Consider the following 21,294-nt stretch of genomic DNA (forward strand, 5'->3'; position numbering starts at 1 on the left):
GAGGCAGAGGTTGCGGTGAGCCGAGATCGCGCCATTGCACTCCAGCCTGGGCAACAAGAGCAAAACTCTGTCTCAAATAAAAAAAGAAAAGAATGTTATTTTTATCAAAGTGCATTACTTAAATTTATTTCCGTATGTTTGCTACTTAAAATAGAAATACATTCAATAAACGCGTACTGATGTAATTTATTTTAATATAACTTTTGACTTCAAAACAAATTATCAATATTTTTGAAAGCCAAAGCTCCTTCTTATACTACTGTGATTTTCTTAAATAAGACCACTCACTTTCTTCTCATAGGTGATATTCAGTAAAATAATACTAAATTTATTATTCTCAATATTAATCAAAGAAAAATCCAAATTAAAATGAGATACCATTTTAACTTAGCAAAAAGAGTCAAAGTTTTTTAAAACTATATGTAATACACAATGTTATCAAGACTGTTACGAAAGGGCCAGGTGCCAGTGGCACATGCCTGTAATCCCAGCACTTTGGGAGGCCAAGGCAGGTGGATCACTTGAGCTCAGGAGTTCGAGACCAACCTGGGCAACACGATGAAACCCCGTCTCTAGTAAAAATACAAAAATTAGCCAGGCATGGTGGTGCATGCCTGTAGTCTCAGCTACTCGAGAGCCTGAGGCAGGAGAATCCCTTGAACCCGGGAGGCAGAGGTTGCAGTGAGCTGAGATTGCATCACTGTACTCCAGCCTGGGCAACAGAGTGAGGTTCTGTCTCAAAAAAGAAAAAAAGAGTGTTACAAAAGAACAAATGCTATTTAATAATGTTTCAAGAAACGTTATAAGGTCCATTATTTGAACCAGAACCATTATTGAACCAGAAATTTCATTTTTGGAAAATATACCCTAAGAAAATAATTTCATTTATAGAAAAAGCTTTATGCATACCAATAATATTAGCAATAGTACTTACATCAGCTACATGATACACACACCCACACAACATAAAATAACTAGTAAGTAATTTTAGTAAGTAGGTAAATTACTAGACAACAGGTTTTCAAACCTTTTAGCGGTGAAACCCCTTTATCAAATAACATCTTTTATAGAATGAGAATACACAAAACAAATGCAGAATTGGTTAGAGCAAGACGAAGAACAGAATAGAGTTTCCCCTTCTCCTAACCTGCCCTTCCACCTGGCACACCCCCAAGGCTCTCTCACAGCTCCGGAGGACACAGATAAACACCACTGGACTAGCTGGACTAGCTGGCAGGTATTTAAAATCTTGTTTTTGACCAGCACATAACAATGTGGAAACATATTTCTATGATTTCTGTCATTAAAAAGTGGCTCAGTATTTTACGCAAACACATAATTAACAACAGTTAAATGAACCATGTAAAGAAAAAGTCAGGCCGGGCACAGTGGCTCATGCCTGTAATCCCAGCACTTTGGGAGGCCAAGGCAGGGGAGGCAGCCTCAGGATCACCTGAGGCTAGGAGTTTGAGAGCAGCCTAACCAACATGGAGAAACCCCATCTCTGCTAAAGATACAAAATTAGCTGGGAATGGTGGTGCATGCCTGTAGTCCCAGCTACTTGGGAGGCTGAGGCAGAAGAATCGCTTGAACCCATGAAGTAGAGGTTGTAGTGAGCCAAGATCATGCCATTGCACTCCAGCCTGGGCAAGAAGAGTGAAACTCTGTCTCAAAAAAAAAAAAAAGGAAAAAGAAAAAGTCATACAGATATTGTAAAAAAAAAAAAAAAAAAAAAAAAAACTAGCAGCTGGCTTTGGGTAGTGAGCTGCTTCTATATATTGTATATAGAATATATTCTATGTTTCTATATATCCCCCATTTTCCTTAATAATCATATATCACTTTTATGGTTGGGGGAAAAGTGTGGAAGAAATCTCACTGAGTGTATCAGTACTAAATACAATAACTTCTCCATCAAAGTTGAGTTGGGTCAGCTGAGCATGGTGGCACACATGTGTAATCTGAGTACTTTGGAAAGCCCAAGGTAGACAGATCACTTGAGCCCAGGAGTCTGGGCAACAAAGCCAAACCACTTCTCTACAAAAAAATACAAAAATTAGCTGGATGTGGTGGCACACGCCAAGAAAAACAGTATAAGAACTGTACAAAAACACAGTGTCTCTGTCCCCAGCTACTTGGGAGGCTGAGGTCAAAGGATCGCTAGAGCCCAGGAGGTCAAGGCTGCAATGAGCCAAGATCATGCCACTGTACTCCAACCTGAGTGACAGAGTAAAACCCTGTCTCAAAAAAAAAAAAAAAGTTGAGTTGGATCAATTCTGACGTTCAAGTCCATGCTGTATAAGTTATACAGAGATTAGAAAGTGGCACTAAATTTGTGTAAGAATAAATTATAAAACTATCACAAACTTACCAAACCCCTCTTTAATTCTGAAAGATATCAACACATCTCTTATCCTCCATTCCTCCTCAGTGTTTTTAGCTGGGGTTGCTAAATAAATTTATAGTCAATCTATATACAACATTACTCATCCTAGCAACTGCCTAACAAACTCTGGCAAACTGCAACTCTAAATAGCAACTATACAAAGAGTCTCTGTGAAAGAGCCCCAGAAATTGCTATCAGAATAGGGTGGTTCCTCTTGGAACCGAAAGTTAAAGTTGCTGCCTGAAAACATGGAATAGTTTCAGAGACTTTTCTGTGAAGCAGCTTAGGTATTCTGAACTTTACAACTGTAAGACAGTAGCAAAATTTAAAGTAGAGCACACACAGAGCAAAACGCAAAGTTCAGATACAGACAACTCAAGTCAAAAACAGGAGCCTCACTTACTTCCTTTCCTTTAGGCACTTTTCTTGGAACATGACCATTTGTAATGCAAAGCAGTGTGCTTGTTTGTTTAAAGAAAGGTATCAACATAGCAGATCCTTAAGGTATAAAAGGCCATTAGTAAATTTGAGGAGAAATGTTTATACTTATAGATGGACAGCATGATCAGTGTGGGCCAATTCAAGCAATGCTTAAAGTAGTTCCTCAGTCTGATGACCCATTCTCTACCTTCTCCAGTGATGTGAGATGTAGGTAGACTCTGCTCCCCAGTCAAACTGAAAGACCCCTGGCAAAGCCACAGGGCCAAACATTTTTACCAATGGCAAGAGAACTGCTTAAGGTGGTAAGACTCCATGATGAGCGCTAATAGGATATGATGGAAAAATTTTAACTATAGCTTTAAAAACCTTTAGATAATTTTTGTGGGGTTTGTTTAATTTTTTTGTTTTATTTTGTTTTGTTTTGAGACAGAGCCTCATACTTGTCACCCAGGCTGGTGTACAGTGGCGTGATTTTGGCTCACTGCAACCTCACCTCCCAGGTTCAAGCGATTCTCCTGCCTCAGCCTCCCAAGTAGCTAGGATTACAGGCGCGTGCCACCACACTCGGCTAATTTTTTGTATTTTCAGTAGACACAGGGTTTCACTATGTTGGCCAGACTGGTCTTAAACTGCTGACCTCGTGATCCGCTCACCTCGGCCTCCCAAAGTGCTGGAATTATAGGTATGAGCCACTGCGCCCGGCCAATTTTTGTTTTTTAAGAGACAAAGTTTCACTCTCTGTCACCCAGGCTGGAATGCAGTTGCACAATCACAGCTCACTGCAGACTAGAACTCCTGGGCTCAAGCAGTCCTTCTGCCTCGGCCTCCCAAAGTTCTGGGATAACAGATGTGAGCCGCCATCCCCAGTTGATAATTTCTACTCTACTACATAAAGGACAATTGTTAAATGTTTCTCAATCATCACAATTTGTAGAAGTAAGATATGCTTAGCTTTTTATTTTCTAATTATCAAAAAACTTTGCAATAAAGTGTCTTACCTATGTGTACAAAAGCACAGTGTCTCTGGGCCCACAAGTTTACAATCCATCCCTGTTGGTGACCGCCAGCTCACAAATAATCTGTTTTGTAAGCGCAGAGGTAAAACTTTTCTTTTGTATTCTTCATATTCTTCAGGAGTAAAAAGTTTCCCTCCATCATCCTCACCAACAATTCTACAATAAAAATATATATTTCTCTTAAACTTTGAGTATTTATTTTCCGGGTGAGCTATGACCAGGCCACTGCAAATATTAAATAAATTTGTAAGCTTTTATTTTATAAATCTGTCTTTTCTGACAGATGTGGCAGGCCAGGTCTCCATAACACCTGTTACTGCACTGACTGAGTGGTGAAGTTAAATACTAAAAGCTGATAGAACCAGTGTCCTTATACAAAGGTTAGAAAGTAACAACAGCCCACAAAGAGTTTTGCCCAGGCCTTTCCTGGGCCTTGCAGCATGACAAGATAACGAAGGAATTCTTAAAGGACCCATTTAGGACTAAACAAGTTTTATTGGGGGTCTGAAGAAACTCTCCAGACCTCCACAAACAAGTTTATTGGGGGGTCTGAAGGAACTCCCCAAACCTCCATGATTTAGCACAAGACAAGACAAGAGTAGTCACCCGAGCACCTGGACCCATTTAGATTAAGTAAATTACTGAGGCTCCAGAAGAAGGTCTTCAGGACTCAGATCTTAGTTATAGATTAGAAGTTAATCATTTATGTCTTTAGATAAATGCACACTTACACATAAACATATAGCTTAAAAGGTATATAAGCTCTGGAAAACTTTGTAATTTTGAGTTGGTCTGCCAATATCTTCCAGGCCTTCTCCCTATAACCAGTTACAGAAATAATCTCCCTTCTTTCCCAGTTCGTCTGAATCGCATTATTGGGCCACGAGAATAAGCAGCCCAACCCTCGGTTTGATCCAGAACCATACGTGCCTCAGCCATGAACCTAGTAATGGGTGAGAAAAGAAATCTTTTCTCCCTTAACTTCCTATACAAGAGGGTTATTAATAGGAAAAACAATGAATTCATAACGCAACTTTACTGATCCAGGTTTATCAACAGAGGATTACCACATATTCATCTCAGTTTTTCCTTTGATACTGAAGCAAAGATTCTCATTCTTCTCATTAAAGGTAGAGCCTTAACTGCTAAAAATTCTAACATTTTCCTCCTTTGAAAATGTATCCCAAAAAAGTACAAAAAATATCAAAGCAGAAGCCAATATGACTAATTTCCATACCTGTCTCCAAACCCTGGCCAGGGGTTTAAACTAATGTGGAACCTAAATACACACTTGGTTCAGCACAAGCTCAAACCACATTTGTGTGTTAGGTAATCAGGTTTATCATTGTTTAATTTCAGAAGAACAAACCCAAAATTTTATGGGAAAACATTAAGCCCCTACTATTTCTATGAAACGAAATTAAGAGTTGGCCTCCCTGGAGGAAAAGAAAGCACACCTAAAAGAAGTTTTTCCAAAACTGAAGACATTTCTCCCTGAAAATACTCCCCTTGAAAAGTCACAAAAAGTGATATTTGTAGAATGCTACATGCTTTTTTGTGCAATACATGCTTTTTTCCATACTTTGAAGCCTTTAGCTGAGGTAGAAAATAAAAACCATTGCTCTATGCGCTTGCCATTAAAAAAAAAAAAAAAAAAGAAAAACCAACGTATAAGCTATGAAATAATCAAAACCGTCTTCTTTACACAGACAATCTAGATACATAATAGCAAAGAAATAAAGGGCATTTATTTCTGAGTTAAATTTTGGGCCATTTCACTTTCTGGTAGCTATCAAGAATACCAACAGGTATTAAGATCTTAAGATAAATACGGATCTTTAAAAGATCTTTTAAAAGTAAGATGTCATTGGTATTTAAGTACTAAACCAGTGCAACTCAAATTTTATTGTACTTACAGAATCCCCAGGGGATCTTGTTCAAATGCAGATTAAAACTCACAGCACAGTGGCTCACACCTGTAATCCCAGCACTTTGGGAGGCTGAAGCAGGCGGATCACTTGAGGTCAGGAGTTCGAGACCAGTCTGGCCAATATAGCAAAACCCCGTCTCTACCAATAATAAAAAAATTAGCCGGGCGTGGTGGTGGGCGCCTATAATCCCAACTACTCTGGAAACTGAGGCACTGAGAATTGCTTGAACCACGGAGGCAGAGGTTACAGTGAGCTGAGGTAGCGCCACTGCACTCGACTGGGCAGCAGAGCAAGACTCTATCTAAAAAATATATATATGTGTATATTTATATACCTGTATATAAATGTATAAATATATATGTATATATATGTTACTCCCACAGTGTGAGTAACAAGGCTGCATGCTTCCCCTCCTAACTGACTCCCACCAAAGTACCTAGACAAGACCAAATCCAGGAAAACTCTTAGGAAGGAAAGTTTGTTTCCTTCTAAACTCATATTTTGACTCATCTTCCCACCCCACCTTCCCGGCCCACCTTTTCACATCTAGGCACTCAAGTCCTGTTTTCCCCACTTTTCTAAAATCCTGACGTCAGTAAAGGACCTGATAATCTCTTTCAGAGGGAAGTGTTTCAAGTTATTTATGATTGCAAAAATAATTTCCCAGCTGGGCACGGTGGCTCAGGCCTGTAATCCCAACACTTTAGGAGGCCAAGGCGGGCGGAGCCCAGGAGTTCAAGACCAGCCTGGGCAACATGGTGAAATCCCGTCTCTACAGAAAATACAAAAATTAGCTGGGCGCCTGTAGTCCTAGCTACTCGGGAGGCTGAGGCAGGAGAATCACTTGAACCCAGGAGGTGGAGATTGCGGTGAGCCGAGATCGCGCCACTGCACTCCAGCCTGGGCAAGAGTCAGACCCTGTCTCAATAAAATAAATAAATACATAATTTCCCACCAGGTCTGCCCTAACATGTTCGGAGCTAGGCAAGAATCAACTGGAGGCCCACAATTCACATATCTAAATATCCAAGTTATCAGTCAACACCAGCTCCAGTAACTTGCTCCCAGGCAAAAGCTCTGGAGAACTGGAGGCTCAAGGAGCCGGCTCTGCTCTGCGGGAGGACTGGATGGTGATTGTTCTGACCCTGAACCCGGCGTGGGAACTGACCCCATCAAGCTCCTAGCCCTTGTTCTTCTGGCTCAGAATCTCCAGGCAGTTCTAAGGGTTACCCAAAACTACACCAACGGGGCAGTCGGAGCGCGGGAGAGCAGTCAGCTGGGGGGCCGTCTGCGCGCACACCTCTGGGTCATCTGGGTCGCCCACGATGCCGCAGAGGAGGCCCTGTCGCTCGCTCCGGCCTCCCTGGCCGAGCCTGGAGCGTCTCCCCTCTGCTTGTACACACACATCCTCCCGCCCCAACTCCGCGTCCTCTGGCGGCCCTCTCCAGGACTTCCCATCCGCCCAGATTCCGGACGATCAAAACCCCCAGGAAGCGGAAAAAAGCGCGTCGCTGCAGGTGCACCAGCCTCGGTCAGGACCCAGGACAATGAGCCAGGTCCTCAGGCCAAAGGAGCGGCTACGTTTCCAGTTTCGGAAGGGGTTTCTCCAGAACACCAAAACACCAGTCGGTGCCTTTCTCTTAAAACCAGCACCTCGGGGTGGGGAGCGCGTTCAGAAGTTCACGGTTGACCCTATTACTGGGTTAATTTGATGCATGCTAACTTCTATAGCCTCTAGTACTCGATGTGAATGTTTTCAATGGCCATTTAAAAAACGGTTGGACCTCTGTATCAACTAGAGTTAGCCATCCTTCTTGGAAGGGAGCAGAGGGACCTCTTAAATGACATCGGAAGACTCATCATTGCATAGAACTGCGTGGCCCTACAATATTTAATTAGGCAAAGACGAAACATCTAGGCCTCCCCCAACAACCCAGGCAAAGATTCAGGGAACCCCCGCGGACACCCGCCGGGCCCCTGCCCGCGCCCTCAGCCCAGGGATCGTGGCCCCTCGGAGCGGCAAGGGGCCGGTCCGGAGCCACGGCCTCACCTCCGATACTCCAGGTACTCGTCCACTGCCGCCGCGCCGCGGGGAGGCAACGTCAGCCGCTCCATGGCGGGTGGGGAAGCCAAAGGCGCCCTCCCTCCTGGCCTGCAGACCGCGAAGCCGGCCCCGGCCCCGCCCCCTCCCGGCGCTGCGCCCCGTCCGCCCGCCTCCTGATTGGCCCGGCCTGAAGCCCAAGGTGGCCGCGCGCGGCAACTGCGCAGGACGCACGCCCCTACCTAGCAGCTGGCGCCAGGCACCAGAACCCCGGTCTCCGCAAGCTCAGCCCCGCGCCACGTGTAGTGCAGTTTGCCGCCCTCCATAAACCTTGCCTCGATCCCCTCTCCCTTTCCCTGAACCGGCAAGTCTTCTTGTACATTAACAAGTGACAAGGGAGTGCAGTGCCTTGCCTATAACAGGCGCATAGAAAATAGCTTATTTCTTTGTACAGCTCTTTTCGCTTAATCCATCTCTTGAAAATATAAGTGGTTTTAAGAAGGTTCTGCTTTAGTTTGAGGCCCGCCTCTCCTTAACTGTCGGCCTGTTTCTAGTATTGGCATTTTCAAAAACTCTGATGTAACAATCAGTAGTCCTGGGTATCTGGGTTCACTTTGGGGGTTGCTAAAGCAACACGTTCTTCAAAGGAACCGAATAACTGATTTAAGGTGAAGTAAGTAAAAACAATTTAGGTAAAGATTTGTTTTTTGTTTTTGTTTTTTAACTTTTGGAAACACTGCAAAACATATTTAGAAGCTGAATCACCATGCGATTGGTAATTTGGCCATAATTTGACTTAGCACATTGTGGAAAAGAATAGGAAATCGTCAGGCGGAGTCATTAAACTCTGAAGCTCCCAGGGGATCAGCTTTAGCGCCCTCTGTAAATTATCTGGGAGGGAGAATATGCAAACAATAAGAAAAATAATTAAATTTCGATACAGTACTTTATTTTCAAAGTACTTTTCTACATATTTCAGGTCCAAAAAAATTATGTAAACAAATTGTTTGGGTACCACCCCCCTCCCTTCTCAGTGCCCTTTCAACAAACCCCACCCTCTCCCCAAAGTCCTCCTCCTGTTCAGAGGCGTTCTTGACAGTCGGATAAATGAATGATCCTGAAATCGGATTCGTATTTTAGGAGACTGATCTCAACTTAGTATTCTCTCCTATCACACCTGTGGTTTGCTGCTGTCCATTATACCTCTTCCCCCCGACACCCCCCGGATGGGGTCTTACTCTTTCCCCAAGGCTGGAGTGCAGTGGCTGAATCTCGACTCACTGCAGACTCTGCCTCCTAGGTTCAAGCAGTTCTCCTGCCTCAGCCCCCTGAGTACCTGGGATTACAGGCATGAGCCACCACGCCCAGCTATATATACATACACACACACACACATAATATATGTATATATACACACACATATATACACATATGTGTATATATGTATATATTATGTGTGTGTGTGTGTTTATATATTGTATTTTTTGTAGAGACGGGGTTTCACCATGTTGGCCAGGCTGGTCTCGATCTCCTGACCTCATGATTCACCCTCTCGGCCTCCCAAAGTGCTGAGATTACAGGCGTGAACCACTGCACCTGGCCCCATTCTACCTCTATGAGAGCCTAGTCTTGCTTTTAAGCAGCAACTAAACTAACAAAGAAAAATAGGAGAAAATGCCAGGCTCTTCAAGCTTACAGAAAAGTGTCAGGTGAATGTCTGTGTAGGCAAGTACAATTTAAAAATCTAGAGGGAAATGGTTAAAATAGATTTAGCCCAATTGTGGATTCTTCCAGGAAGATGCTGGAGCAGTAAACTCTTCTGGCCAAAGAAGTCAACAAAAATATTGAGCATGACGAATGAGAGTATGGAACAAACTAGAAATATGTTATCCTAACCTTACATAAAACTGACACCTTTGCAAATTAAAATACTGTATATGGTTCTCAGCTCTGCTTTAATAAAAAGGTATAATCAAACTATAACTTTCTCCCAATATGTAGCTAAATTGATCTAGGAAGTAGGGTGGACAGAGCAATGTGTAAATTGCCTAGGCAAGTGTTAGGCATTTTATTTATTCAATCCTCATGAAAGTTTATAAGATAGGAATTGCCAGCATTTTGCTGTGATATATAGGTTAGGAATACTTTCTTCTGCAAATAACGGAATAATTCAACTAACAGTGGCTTAATTAAACATAAATTTTATTTTTTATTGCTCTAAAGAAGAGTGGGGGTAGGTAGTTGCTCACATTAGTTTAGAGGATTTTCCTCATGGTTGCAAGAGCTGTTACAGCTCCAGAAATCATATCCAAATTCAAGAAAGGAAAAAGGAGGGCCACCAACATCATTTGTTTATTTTATGAAAGAGTTTTCCTAGAGGCCTCTCTGCAAAAAGATTTTCATTTATATCTCACATGGCTGCCCCTTGGTATAAAGAAAACTGGGAAAGCCAATCCAGTACTTAGGTCTCCAGGCTCTATGATGGCAATTGTCAAGGAGAGGGTTAGAAATGTGTGTTGGGGCAGGGCACGGTGGCTCATCCAAGCACTTTGGGACGTCAAGGCAGGTGGGTCACCTGAGGTCAGGAGCCTGGCCAACACGGCGAAACCCTGTCTCCACTAAAAATACAAAATTAGCCAGGCGTGGTGGCTCATGCCTGTAATCCCAGCTACTGGGGTGGCTGAGGCAGGAGAAATGCTTGAACCCAGGAGGTAGAGGTTACAGTGAGCTGAGATGGCGCCATTTAACTCCAGCCTGGGTGATAAGAGTGAAACTCTGTCTCAAAAAAAAAAAAAAAGAAAAAGAAAAAAAGAAATGTGTGTTGGGTTAAAAATGTGTTTAGTTCACCAAGAAACATAGGTGGTGACAGCTGATCCTTAAGCTGATTAATATCCATGCATACCCTTCTTCCCATGCAGGCTTGTACATTAAAGGCATTCATTAGACCTCTAAGTAAGGCAATCCCAAAATCTCAAGCAGCTACTGCACCCAGCTTAAAGTCTAAGTCTCTGCAATCTTCTCTCAGTCAATCTTAATCCTGATCAGACTGATTCTTATTGTCTTAATGGTTTGACAGTTGATAGCTACAAGACAAGAAAGATAATTCTTCAGTGTGTATCTCTAACAGAGAACTTGTTTCTGTTTTTTCCTTTTTTTTGTTTTTTGGGTTTTTTTGTTGTTGTTGGTGGTGGTGGTGGTGGTGGTGGTGGTGTTGCTGTTGTTGTTTTTTTGAGAGGGAGTCTGACTCTGTCACCAGGCTGGAGTGCAGTGGCATGATCTCAGCTCACTGCAAACTCCACCTCCCAAGTTCAAGCGATTCTCCTGCCTCAGCCTCCTGAGTAGCTGGGACTACAGGCGCACACTACCACGCCCAGATAATTTTTGTATTTTTAGTAGAGATGAGGTTTCACCATGTCAGCCAGGATGGTCTCAATCTCTTGACCTCGTGATCTGCTCGCTCGGTCTCCCAAAGTGCTGGGATTACAGGCGTGAGCTACTGCTCCCAGCTGATAACTTGTTTTAAATCCACAATGCCATTATCACACCTAACAAATTAAACAGTAATTCCTTGATATCATCTAATAATACCCAGCCTAGATATCATCTATTAGATGTCATCTAATAAGCCTAGTTTTATACTAATCAGAATTCAACCAAGGTCTATATTACCTTTAGTTTATATGTGTTTAATATATTATGAGTCTTTTGTAATTTTAGACAGTTCCTTTTCTCCTACCCCAATTTTTTGTGCCATTAATTTGTTGAAGAATTTGGATCACTTTTCCTGTAGAATATCTTTCTGAATTTGGTTGTGTACAGAAAGGCATCACTTACTATGTTCTTTATCCCCTGTATTTCCTGTAAATTTGTACATCAGAGTCTTGAGGAGGTATTTAGAGTCAGGAGCAGGTCTTTCCAGAAGAGTACTTTATTGATAGTGCTATGTCCTGAATTCATAAATTGAAATTTTGTGAACAGCCCAGGTGAAATGAATTGGGGCTGCAAATTCCCATAAGGGCCATGTATTTGTCCATTTTCATGCTACTGATAAAGACATACCCAACACTGAGCAATTTACAAAAGAAAGAGATTTGATCGGACTTACAGTTATCCCTTGGTGATAAAAACTTTCAACAAATTAGGCACAGAAGGAACATACCTGAACTTAATAAAGACTATTTATGACAAACCTACAGCTAACATCATACTAAATGGGGAAAAGATGACAGATAGCCTTTCATCTAGGAATTGGAACAAGACATGGATGCCCACTTACACGACTCTTATTCAACATAGTGCTGAAAGTCCTAGCCAGAGCAGTCAGACAAGAGAAATAAACAAAAGGCCCTCAAATTGGAAATAAAGGAAGTCAAATTGTCCTTCTATGTAAAGAACATGATCTCTTATAGAGAAAAACCCAGACTCCATCATAAAAACTGTTAGAACTAATAAACAAATTCAGTAAAGTTTCAGTATACAAAATCAATATACAAAAACAAATAGTTTCTATACACCAATAATGAACTAGCTGAAAAAGAAATCAAGAAAGCAATCCCATTTACAATAGCTACCAAAAAAACATGAAATACCTAGTAATAAATTTAATGAAGGAGGAGAAAGAACTCCCCAAGGAAAACTACAAAACACTGACAAAAGACATTGAAGAGAACACAAACAAATGGAAAGACATCCCATGCTAATGGATTAATTAATATTGTTAAAATGACCACACTACCCAAAGCAATCTATACAGTCAATGCAATACCTGTCAAAATGCCAATGACATTCTTTATGTAAATAGAAAAACAATCCTAAAATTTATGTGGACGCACAAAAAGCCTGAATAGCCAAAGCAATACTGAATAAAAAGAACAAAGGTGGAAGCATCACACGACCTGACTTCAAAACATACTACAAAGCTATGGTAACCAAAATAGCATGGTATTGGTATAAAAACAGACATATAGACCAATGGAAGAGAATAGAGAATCCAGAAACAAACTACATATTTACAGACAACTGATTTTTGACAAAGGTGCCAGGAATATACATTGGATAAAGGACAGTCTCTTCAACAAATGATATTGGGAAAATTGTAAAACCATATGCAGAAGAATGAAATTAGACTTCTATCTCTCACCATATACAAAAACTAACTTGTGGATTAAAGACTTAAAAGTAAGATCTGAAACGATGAAACTACTAGAAGAAAACATAGAAAAATGCTTCAGAACATTGATCCAGGCAAAGATTTTATAGCTAAGACTTCAAAAGCATGGGCAACAAAACCAAAAATAGACAAATAGGACTAGATTAAACTAGAAAACTTCTGCACTGCCAAGGAAACAATCAACAAATTGAAGAGACAGCCCGTAGAGAGAAAATATTTGCAAACTATTCATCCAACAAGGGACTAATATCCAGAAAATACAAGGAACCCAACCCAACAGTAAAAATCCACATAATCCCATTGAAAAGTGGGCAGGCAAAAGACATGAATAGACATTTCTCAAAAGAAGACATACAAGTGGCCAAGAGGTATATGAAAAAATGTTCAGCATCACTAATCATCAGGGAAATGCAAATTAAAACCATGGCATACCATCTTACCCCCTTTAAACTGGCTATAAGTAAAAAGACTAAAAATAACAAATGCTGGCAAGGATGCAGAGAACAGAGGAACTCTTACACACTGTTGGTGGGAATATACATTAGTATAGTCAGTATAAACAACAGTATGAAGGTTTCTCAAAAAACTAAAAATAGAACTACCATAGGATCCAGCAATCCCATTACTGGGTGTTTATCCAAAGGAAAAGAAATCAGGCCGGGCGCGGTGGCTCAAGCCTGTAATCCCAGCACTTTGGGAGGCCGAGACGGGCGGATCACGAGGTCAGGAGATCGAGACCATCCTGGCTAACACAGTGAAACCCCGTCTCTACTAAAAAATACAAAAAATAGCCGGGCGAAGTGGCGGGCGCCTGTAGTCCCTGCGACTCGGGAGGCTGAGGCAGGAGAATGGCGCAAACCCGGGAGGCGGAGATTGCAGTGAGCTGAGATCCGGCCACTGCACTCCACTCCAGCCTGGGCGACAGCGCAAGACTCTGTCTCAAAAAAAAAAAAAAAAAAGGAAAAGAAATCAGTATATCTAAGTGATACCTATACTTGCATGTTTATTGTAGCATTATTCACAATAGCCAAGATTTGGAGTCAACCTAAGTGTTCATCAATAGACAAATGAATAAAGAAAAATATGGTATATGTACACAATATTGTTCAGCTGTAAAAAGAAAAAAAAAGAAATCCTGTCATTTGCAGCAACATGATGGAACTGTAGGTCATTATTTTATGTGAAATAAGCCAGACACAGAAAGGGAAATATCAAATGTTCTGTCTCATATGTGAAAGCTAAAAACGTTGATTTCATGGAGGTAGAGAGTAGAATGATGGTTACCAGAGGCTGGGAAGAAGAGGGTCGAGAGGAAGAAAAGTTGGTTAAAGGGTACAAAAATATAGTTAGACAGAAGGAGTAAGTGCTAGTGTTTAATAACATGGTAGGGTAACTTTACTTGACAGTAATTTACTGTACATTTTGAAATAGCTGGAAGGGAAGATTTGAAATATTCCCAACACAAAGAAATTATAAATGTTTGAGTTGATGGATATCCTAAACAACCTTATTTGACCAATATACCTGTATGTATGTGTCAAAATATCACATGGACCTCATAAATAAGCACAATTTGTATGTATCAATTAAAAAAAAAAATTTAAGCCAGGCACAGTGGCTCATGCCTGTAATCACAGCACTTTGGGAAGCCAAAGCAACAGGATCACTTGAGGCCAGGAGTTCAAGACCAGCCTGGGCAACATTACAACACCCTGCCTCTACAAAAAAAAATTTAAATTAGCCTAGCATGGAGGTACCTGCCTGTAGTCCTAGCTACTCAGGAGGCTGAGGCAGGAGGATAACTTAAGCCCAGGAGTTCTAGGTTGCAGTGAGCTATGGTAGTAGCACCACTTCACTGCAGCTTGGGTGACAGAATAAGACCCTATCTCTAAAATAATAAATAATTAAATAATTTTTTAAAAGATTGGTCACTGAGATGAGTTGTTGCCAGCCCGATCCATATGTCCTCTAATTTCTCTTTCTACCTAGTTACTTCCTTCACTTTTTGCTTTATATATTTTGAAGACTAAACTTGTATTTGGCCAGGCATAGTGTCTCACGCCCATAATCCTGGCAATTTGGGAGGCCGAGGCCGGTAGATCATTCAAAGTCAGGAATTCGAGACCAGCCTGGCCGACATGGCAAAACCCATTCTGTACTAAAAATACAAAAATTAGGCAGACGTGGTGGCAGGTGTCTGTAATCCCAGCTACTCAGGAGGCTGAGGCACGAGAATCGCTTGAACCCAGGAGGCAGACATTGCAGTTAGTTGAGATCACACCACTGCACTCTAGCCTGGGGAATAGAATGAGTCTCCATTTCAAAAAATAAATAAATAAGTAAACTTATATTTAAATACAAGCATTCAAAACCTGTATTAGACGGTGTTAAGTTTAGAACTGTTAAAATGCTACATTTTCTTGGTGCATTAAACTGTATATCAACAAGAAGTAAAACTTTTGGTAATTTTTTTGTGTTTTGGAGTCTATTTTACTTTATATTAATAAAATAACCCCCAACTTTATTCTGATTATGTATCTTTTCCTAGCTCTTCAACTGCAAGTAATAGGTAACACACGTTGAAAACCTGAGATTTTTTCAAAACATTTTCCCTAAAACTATAGCCGTGCTGTTATTACATAGTCTTGGTCCCAAGACACAGTAGATAATAATTTGACCAATTTTTCCTCTGTTACCACTAGCCTATAAACGTTGTAGATCCTCAAACCCTGTGATTGTAACCCCTCTAGTCAGCCAGTTTCATATTTCAGAGTCTCTTACCTTTAGCAGTCCATTTATCATACTGAATTCTCCATAGTTAGGAATTCATTTTATAAAAATAACAGAAAATTCAACTAAAGTGCCCTAAACAAAATGTAACCAGTTCAGCAGCTGGAAGACGTCATGGCTGACAACTCTGCAGTGTCCTCAGCCTTTCCTTCGTTATCACAGAATGGTGGATGCAGCATCAGCCCTCCTCCATTGCATTCTATTTATCAAACTCCTGTCCTCAACACTCAGCTCAAACTTCCCCTTTTCTGGAAAGAGAATAACTTTCTTTCCCAGCCCTGCAGTATTCGACCCTTTCAGAACATATTGAAATTGGTAATAGTATAATGTGAAGTGTTTTGACTAAGATTCAGATGATTTCAGATTTCTGAATCTTTGGTTATGCAGGCTGTATTCCTGCAACACTCGTCTTTCTGCTCCCTTGTCCACTATGCAGGCTCCTCCTCAACTTTGAAATTCAGTACAAGCATCCTGTCTTCTTTGAGACCTTTCTTGATTCCCACTTCCCAACAACAGTTTTTTCTCTAAACTCTCTTTTTTAGAACTTGGCACTTCACTTTGCATGACTCGTCTCTCCCCTCTAGACAGCAGATAAAAAGTCCTTTGAGATCCCAGAGATAGCCCCAGCAGCTCTTCATGAGAACAAAAGAAGGTAAATTTTGTGTCTATGGCCACAGTAGAAGTCTCAAACTGGTCCATCCATGAGTTATTGGATGCCACTGATCTCTGGCCTTCTGAACCAGCTCCCTGGAACAGGAGGGTCTTTACTAAATAAGAGCACCAGTGTGTCTATAAACTTACCTTCATTCCAGAAGGAACCAAGTAGAAAAACTTCCAGACAGTGCTTGACCAGTGTGAACACATTACACTATTATTTGGATTATATATTGCCTTCACTTCTTCAAGCATTTATGGCCAGTGTCTTGGAGGACTTAAAGCTAATAAGGTTATTGGTCATGTAAACTCTATCCCACTACAGTCTTTTCAACCCAACGTGTCATGAATCTCTGATGGTTTATGGAAGCATCATCTCCAAGCCAAACCTAGAAAAACATGTTTTTGAGACCCACAAGGTAAAGTTCCTGAGCCACCTCTACTTAGTAGAGGGTTCCAAAGAACGTAACAACAGTTCTATAGTAGGCTAGGCATGCTGGTTCAGGCCTGTAATCCCAGCACTTTGGAAGGCCAAGGTGGGCAGATTGCTTGAGCCCAGGAGTTAGACACAAACCTGGGCAACATGGCAAAACCTCGTCTCTACAAAAAATACAAACATTATCCAGGTGTGGTGGTGTGTGCCTGTAGTCCCAGCTACTCAGGAGACTGAGGTGGAAGAATTGCTTGAGCCTGGGAGTTTGAGACTGCAGTGAGCCAAGATGGCACTACTGCACTCCCGCCTGGGTAACAGAATGAGACACTGTCTTAAAAAAAGAAAAGGAAAAAAAAAAGTTCTAGTTCTATAGTGAAATCTTCCTTCTCTCTAGTCTATCAGGGACATTTAGCAATTCTTAGAGTTCCTTGACTATTCCAAAGTCTTTCCACAGCTTAGGAACCCAAGCCACATTCCACCCAAGGTAGTTAGTGGAGTAGAGGATAGTAGTTCTTCAAACAGGTCACCCTGAGTATATTATCAAAAAGATCTTAGCTTAATGTCTAGCCTTCTGGGATTCTTTCCCAGTTCCGTCGTCTCCCCACCCTGAACCACTAGCTGTACACGGCTGGGCAGGAAGAAACACAGGAGTAAGATAATGATTCTGGGAAACAGAAGTAACCTAGCAGTAGTGAATTTGTCTTTATTATGGTGTGGGAATATCTCACTGGCCTTTACCGGAGCTTGGAATAAATATTCTCTGCCTATTTCCTCCAAACAACTTTCTGAATCAAAATTTATCTTCTCAGGTATCTTAACATTTAAAAAGTACTGTGCTAGGAAACTGGGGCATCAATAGAAAGAAACAAAGTTTATTCTGAATGAACAAAATAGCTTTCTATTTAAATACCAGTCTCAAGTAATACTAGTAACTAACACTTATGTAGAGTTTCCTATGTACCAGGCTCTGCTCTCAGAGCTTTATCTATATTGACTCCTTTCATTCTTATAACGGTCCTATGATAAAGTAGATTCTGTTGTTGTTCTCATTTTGTGAATGAAGATACTAAATCATAAAAATGTTAGGTAATTTTTTCAAGGTCACATTCACTGGTAATTAGTGACAGAGCTGAGATTTAAACTCAGGCAGTCTGGCACAGAATCTATTTTCCCAACCTCTGTGCTATTTGGTGTGGAATCTGCCTGACTGAACTGCAAAGTTAAGGCCCAAGCCTAGGACGTGAAGTTCTAACCAATATGCTGATCCTAACAAGCCCTGACAACACTTCAGGCCCCCAGCAATAACTCAAGAGGGTGATCCTTCATTGCCCAAAATGTGTGTTACATAATGAATAACTCAAAGACTGATGGAAAAGTTTTCATTAATGCTCAGATCATTTCAGATTTTAGTGCCTTTGCATGTGGTAGCAATAATTTCTGCTCTTTTTCTCCACCTTGCAAACACCTACCCCTGTCAATTTCAGGACAAGCATCTTGTCCTCTGGAAGGTCTTCCCTCATTGCTACCCCTAAAGGTAATCCTTCTTCACTCTCTATCGTAGCTTTTGGCACCTTCTGTTAAGTGTATGCTTGTTCTCATCTCTTGAGGTGTGAACTCTTTGACAGCAAAATTCTTTGAAAAGTCTTTGTCTCCTCATTTGTGTATTTAGAATAATAAAATTACCTCTCCTGTGAGAATTGACTGAGAAAATCCCTGCAAAGAACTTACTTGACATTGTTAGGTCTCAGTAAAGGATAGCTACTACAAAAGTATAATTTTTTGTCCTTGGGTAGTTGGCACAGTGTTAGCATACAATATGCATTTAATAAATGTTTTTTAAATGAGTGCAAAATAATATATCCAAAAGCCCACTGGAGGTATACTTTAAAAGTATTAGTTAAAAGTCTTTAATGTACTAGCCTTGATTTGTCAATTTCATCTATTTACATTTCACAGTCTGGCCAGGCATAGTGGCTTACACCTGTAATCTCAGTACTTTGGGAGGCCGAGGCGGGAGAATCACTTGGGTCCAGAAGTTTGAGACCAGCCTGGGCGAGCTAGGGAACCCCTGTCTCTACAAAAACTTTAAAAATTAGCTGGGCATGGTGGTGCACACCTGTGGTCCCAGCTACTTGGGAGGCTGAGGTGGGAGGATCACTTGAACCCAGGAGGTGGAGGCTGCAATCAGCTGTGTTCATGCCATGGCACTCCAGTCTGGACAACAGAGCAAGACCCTGACTCAAAAATAAATTTCTCAGTCCAAATTGCCGTATATCATGTTGGTGTCATTTCATTTTTGGTTACATTTGAAGGGGATGCTGTGCTCAAGACTGAAATTGAAATAGAAAAGCATTAAGTTGGTATAAAAGTAATTGCGTTTTTTGCCATAAAAGTAATAAAAAAGCAATTACTTTTGTACCAACCTAATAAATATATTCAGGAGAAGATCCCTTTGCTTTTATTTCATTAAGACATTTAGTCATCTTACCTTTTATTTATTTATTTATTTACTTATTTATTTATTTATTTGGAGACAGAGTCTTGCTCTGTTGCCCAGGCTCTAATGCAGTGGTGTAATCTCAGCTCACTGCAACATCTGTCTCCCAGGTTCAAGCAATTCTCATGCCTCAGCCTCCTGAGTAGCGGGGACTACAGGCATGTGCCACCACGCCCAGCTAATTTTTTGTATTTTAGTAGAGACAAGGTTTTACCATGTTGCCCAGGCTGGTTTTAAACTCTTGAGCTCAGGCAATCCACCCACCTCAGCCTCCCAAAGTGCTGAGATTACAGGTGTGAGCCACCGCACCTGGTCATAGTCATTTAAAAATTAGGACAAAGTTAAAAATAGTCCTCATTTTTCCCTTTTTTGTTCCTTTCCCTGCCTCATCGTTTAAGATTTGAATACGGAATAATAACTGCTTTCAAAAATTTATTTTATAACCAGATTAAGTTTTGTTAATAATTATCAGCACAACAAAAATTTCAGTGTATCCCAAAAATTTCTAAGCTCCTTAACATTGTCCAGTTTACTGGATTACTATTAATACAATAAAAAATGCCACAGCAACAAAAGAATTTGTAAAATTCCTTTGAGAAATGGGATTTTACCTATTGGAAAAAAGTCATTTCTGACTCTATGTATCTCTTGATCTGTATTTTATTTACTTTCTTGAATTCCTCACCAGTATCTCTAAAACTCTCCATGCTACTAATTACAAATACATATAAACATTGAGTAGTACTAAGTTGTTTATTTTACCTTAATTCCTTTGAAAGAAATAAACCAGCCATTCATTCCATCTTATTTTATAAAGCTTTTTTTCTTTTCTTTTTTGAGACAGGGTCTCGCTATGTCACTCAGGATGGAATGCAGTGGCATAATCACAGTTCACTGTAGCTTCAACTTCCCAGGCACAGGTGAGTGATCCTCCCAACTCAGTCTCCCAAATAGCTGGCACTACAGGCATGCACTACTACACTCAGCTAAAGTTTTATTTTATTTTTTTAGTAGAGATGGGGTTTCACCATCTTGCCTAGGCTGGTCTCAAACTCCTGGGCTCAAGCGATCCTCCAGCCTCAGCCTCCTAAAGTGCTCGGATTACAGACATGAGCCACCATTTTAAATTTTCTAGTAGCCATATTTAAAAAGCGAAAAGAAGCAAGTGAAATTAATTTTAATAACACACTTTAATTGACCTTATATAACCAAAATATTATCATCTCCACACGTAATCAATATAATAAAATATTAATGAGATCTTTTACTTTTTTCTTTCTTACTAAGTCTTTAAAGTCCAGCATGTATCTTATACTCACAGCACATCTCAATTCAGACTAGCCACGTTTCAAGTACTCAATAGCTACATATGGTAGCTACCATATCAAATTATGCAGGCATAGAAAATTGTGAAGCACTGTAAATTGTAAAGGGAAAATACACAAAAATAAAGAGAACAACATAATGAACTCAATGTTGCTCTCACCAGATTTCAGTAATTAGCAATACATGGCCAATCTTTTTTTTTCTTTTCTTTTCTTTTTTTGAGACAGAGTCTCACTCTGTCGCCCAGGCTAGAGTGTAGTGGCACAATCTCAGCTCACTGCAACCTCCATCTCCCAGGTTCAAGGGATTCTCCTGCCTCAGCCTCCTGAGTAGCTGGGATTACAGGCACATGCCACTATACCTGGCTATTTTTTGTATTTTTAGTAGAGCCAGGGTTTCACCATGTTGGCCAGGCTGATCTTGAACTCGTGACCCCAAGTGATCTGCCTGCCCCTCAGCCCCCCAAAGTGCTAGGATTACAGGTGTAAGCCACTGCACCCGGCCAATACATGGCCAATCTTAATTCACTTGTACCTCCACCCACTCCTCCCAAACCCTGAATATTTTGAAGGAGTTGCATGGATGGAAACCTGAAGACCTATTACAAGG

At 40.9% G+C, this 21,294-nt stretch overlaps 1 protein-coding gene across 5 annotated transcripts in view; it reads right to left on the reverse strand.

Moving 5' to 3' along the window:
• Positions 1-7,947, reverse strand: part of LOC103226369 (protein FAM221A) — a 165,019-nt gene extending 157,072 nt beyond the window's left edge. For 2 of the 5 annotated variants that reach the window (XR_012090340.1, XM_073009056.1), the window contains exons 1-2: positions 7,825-7,943; positions 3,826-3,999 (exon numbers count right to left, since the gene is read on the reverse strand). Coding sequence is in view for 4 of the 5 variants with exons in the window: in XM_073009056.1 (XP_072865157.1) it covers positions 3,826-3,999; positions 7,825-7,889 (239 nt within the window). In the remaining variant the exon portion in view is untranslated. Of the gene's footprint in view, positions 1-3,825; positions 4,000-7,824 lie in introns of all 5 variants that reach the window. The other 3 variants (XM_073009052.1, XM_073009054.1, XM_073009055.1) reach the window with 2 other exon arrangements.
• Positions 7,948-21,294: the final 13,347 nt, after the last annotated feature.

The sequence above is a fragment of the Chlorocebus sabaeus genome, chromosome 21 (assembly GCF_047675955.1).
Source record: "Chlorocebus sabaeus isolate Y175 chromosome 21, mChlSab1.0.hap1, whole genome shotgun sequence".
Classification (NCBI taxonomy): domain Eukaryota; kingdom Metazoa; phylum Chordata; class Mammalia; order Primates; family Cercopithecidae; genus Chlorocebus; species Chlorocebus sabaeus.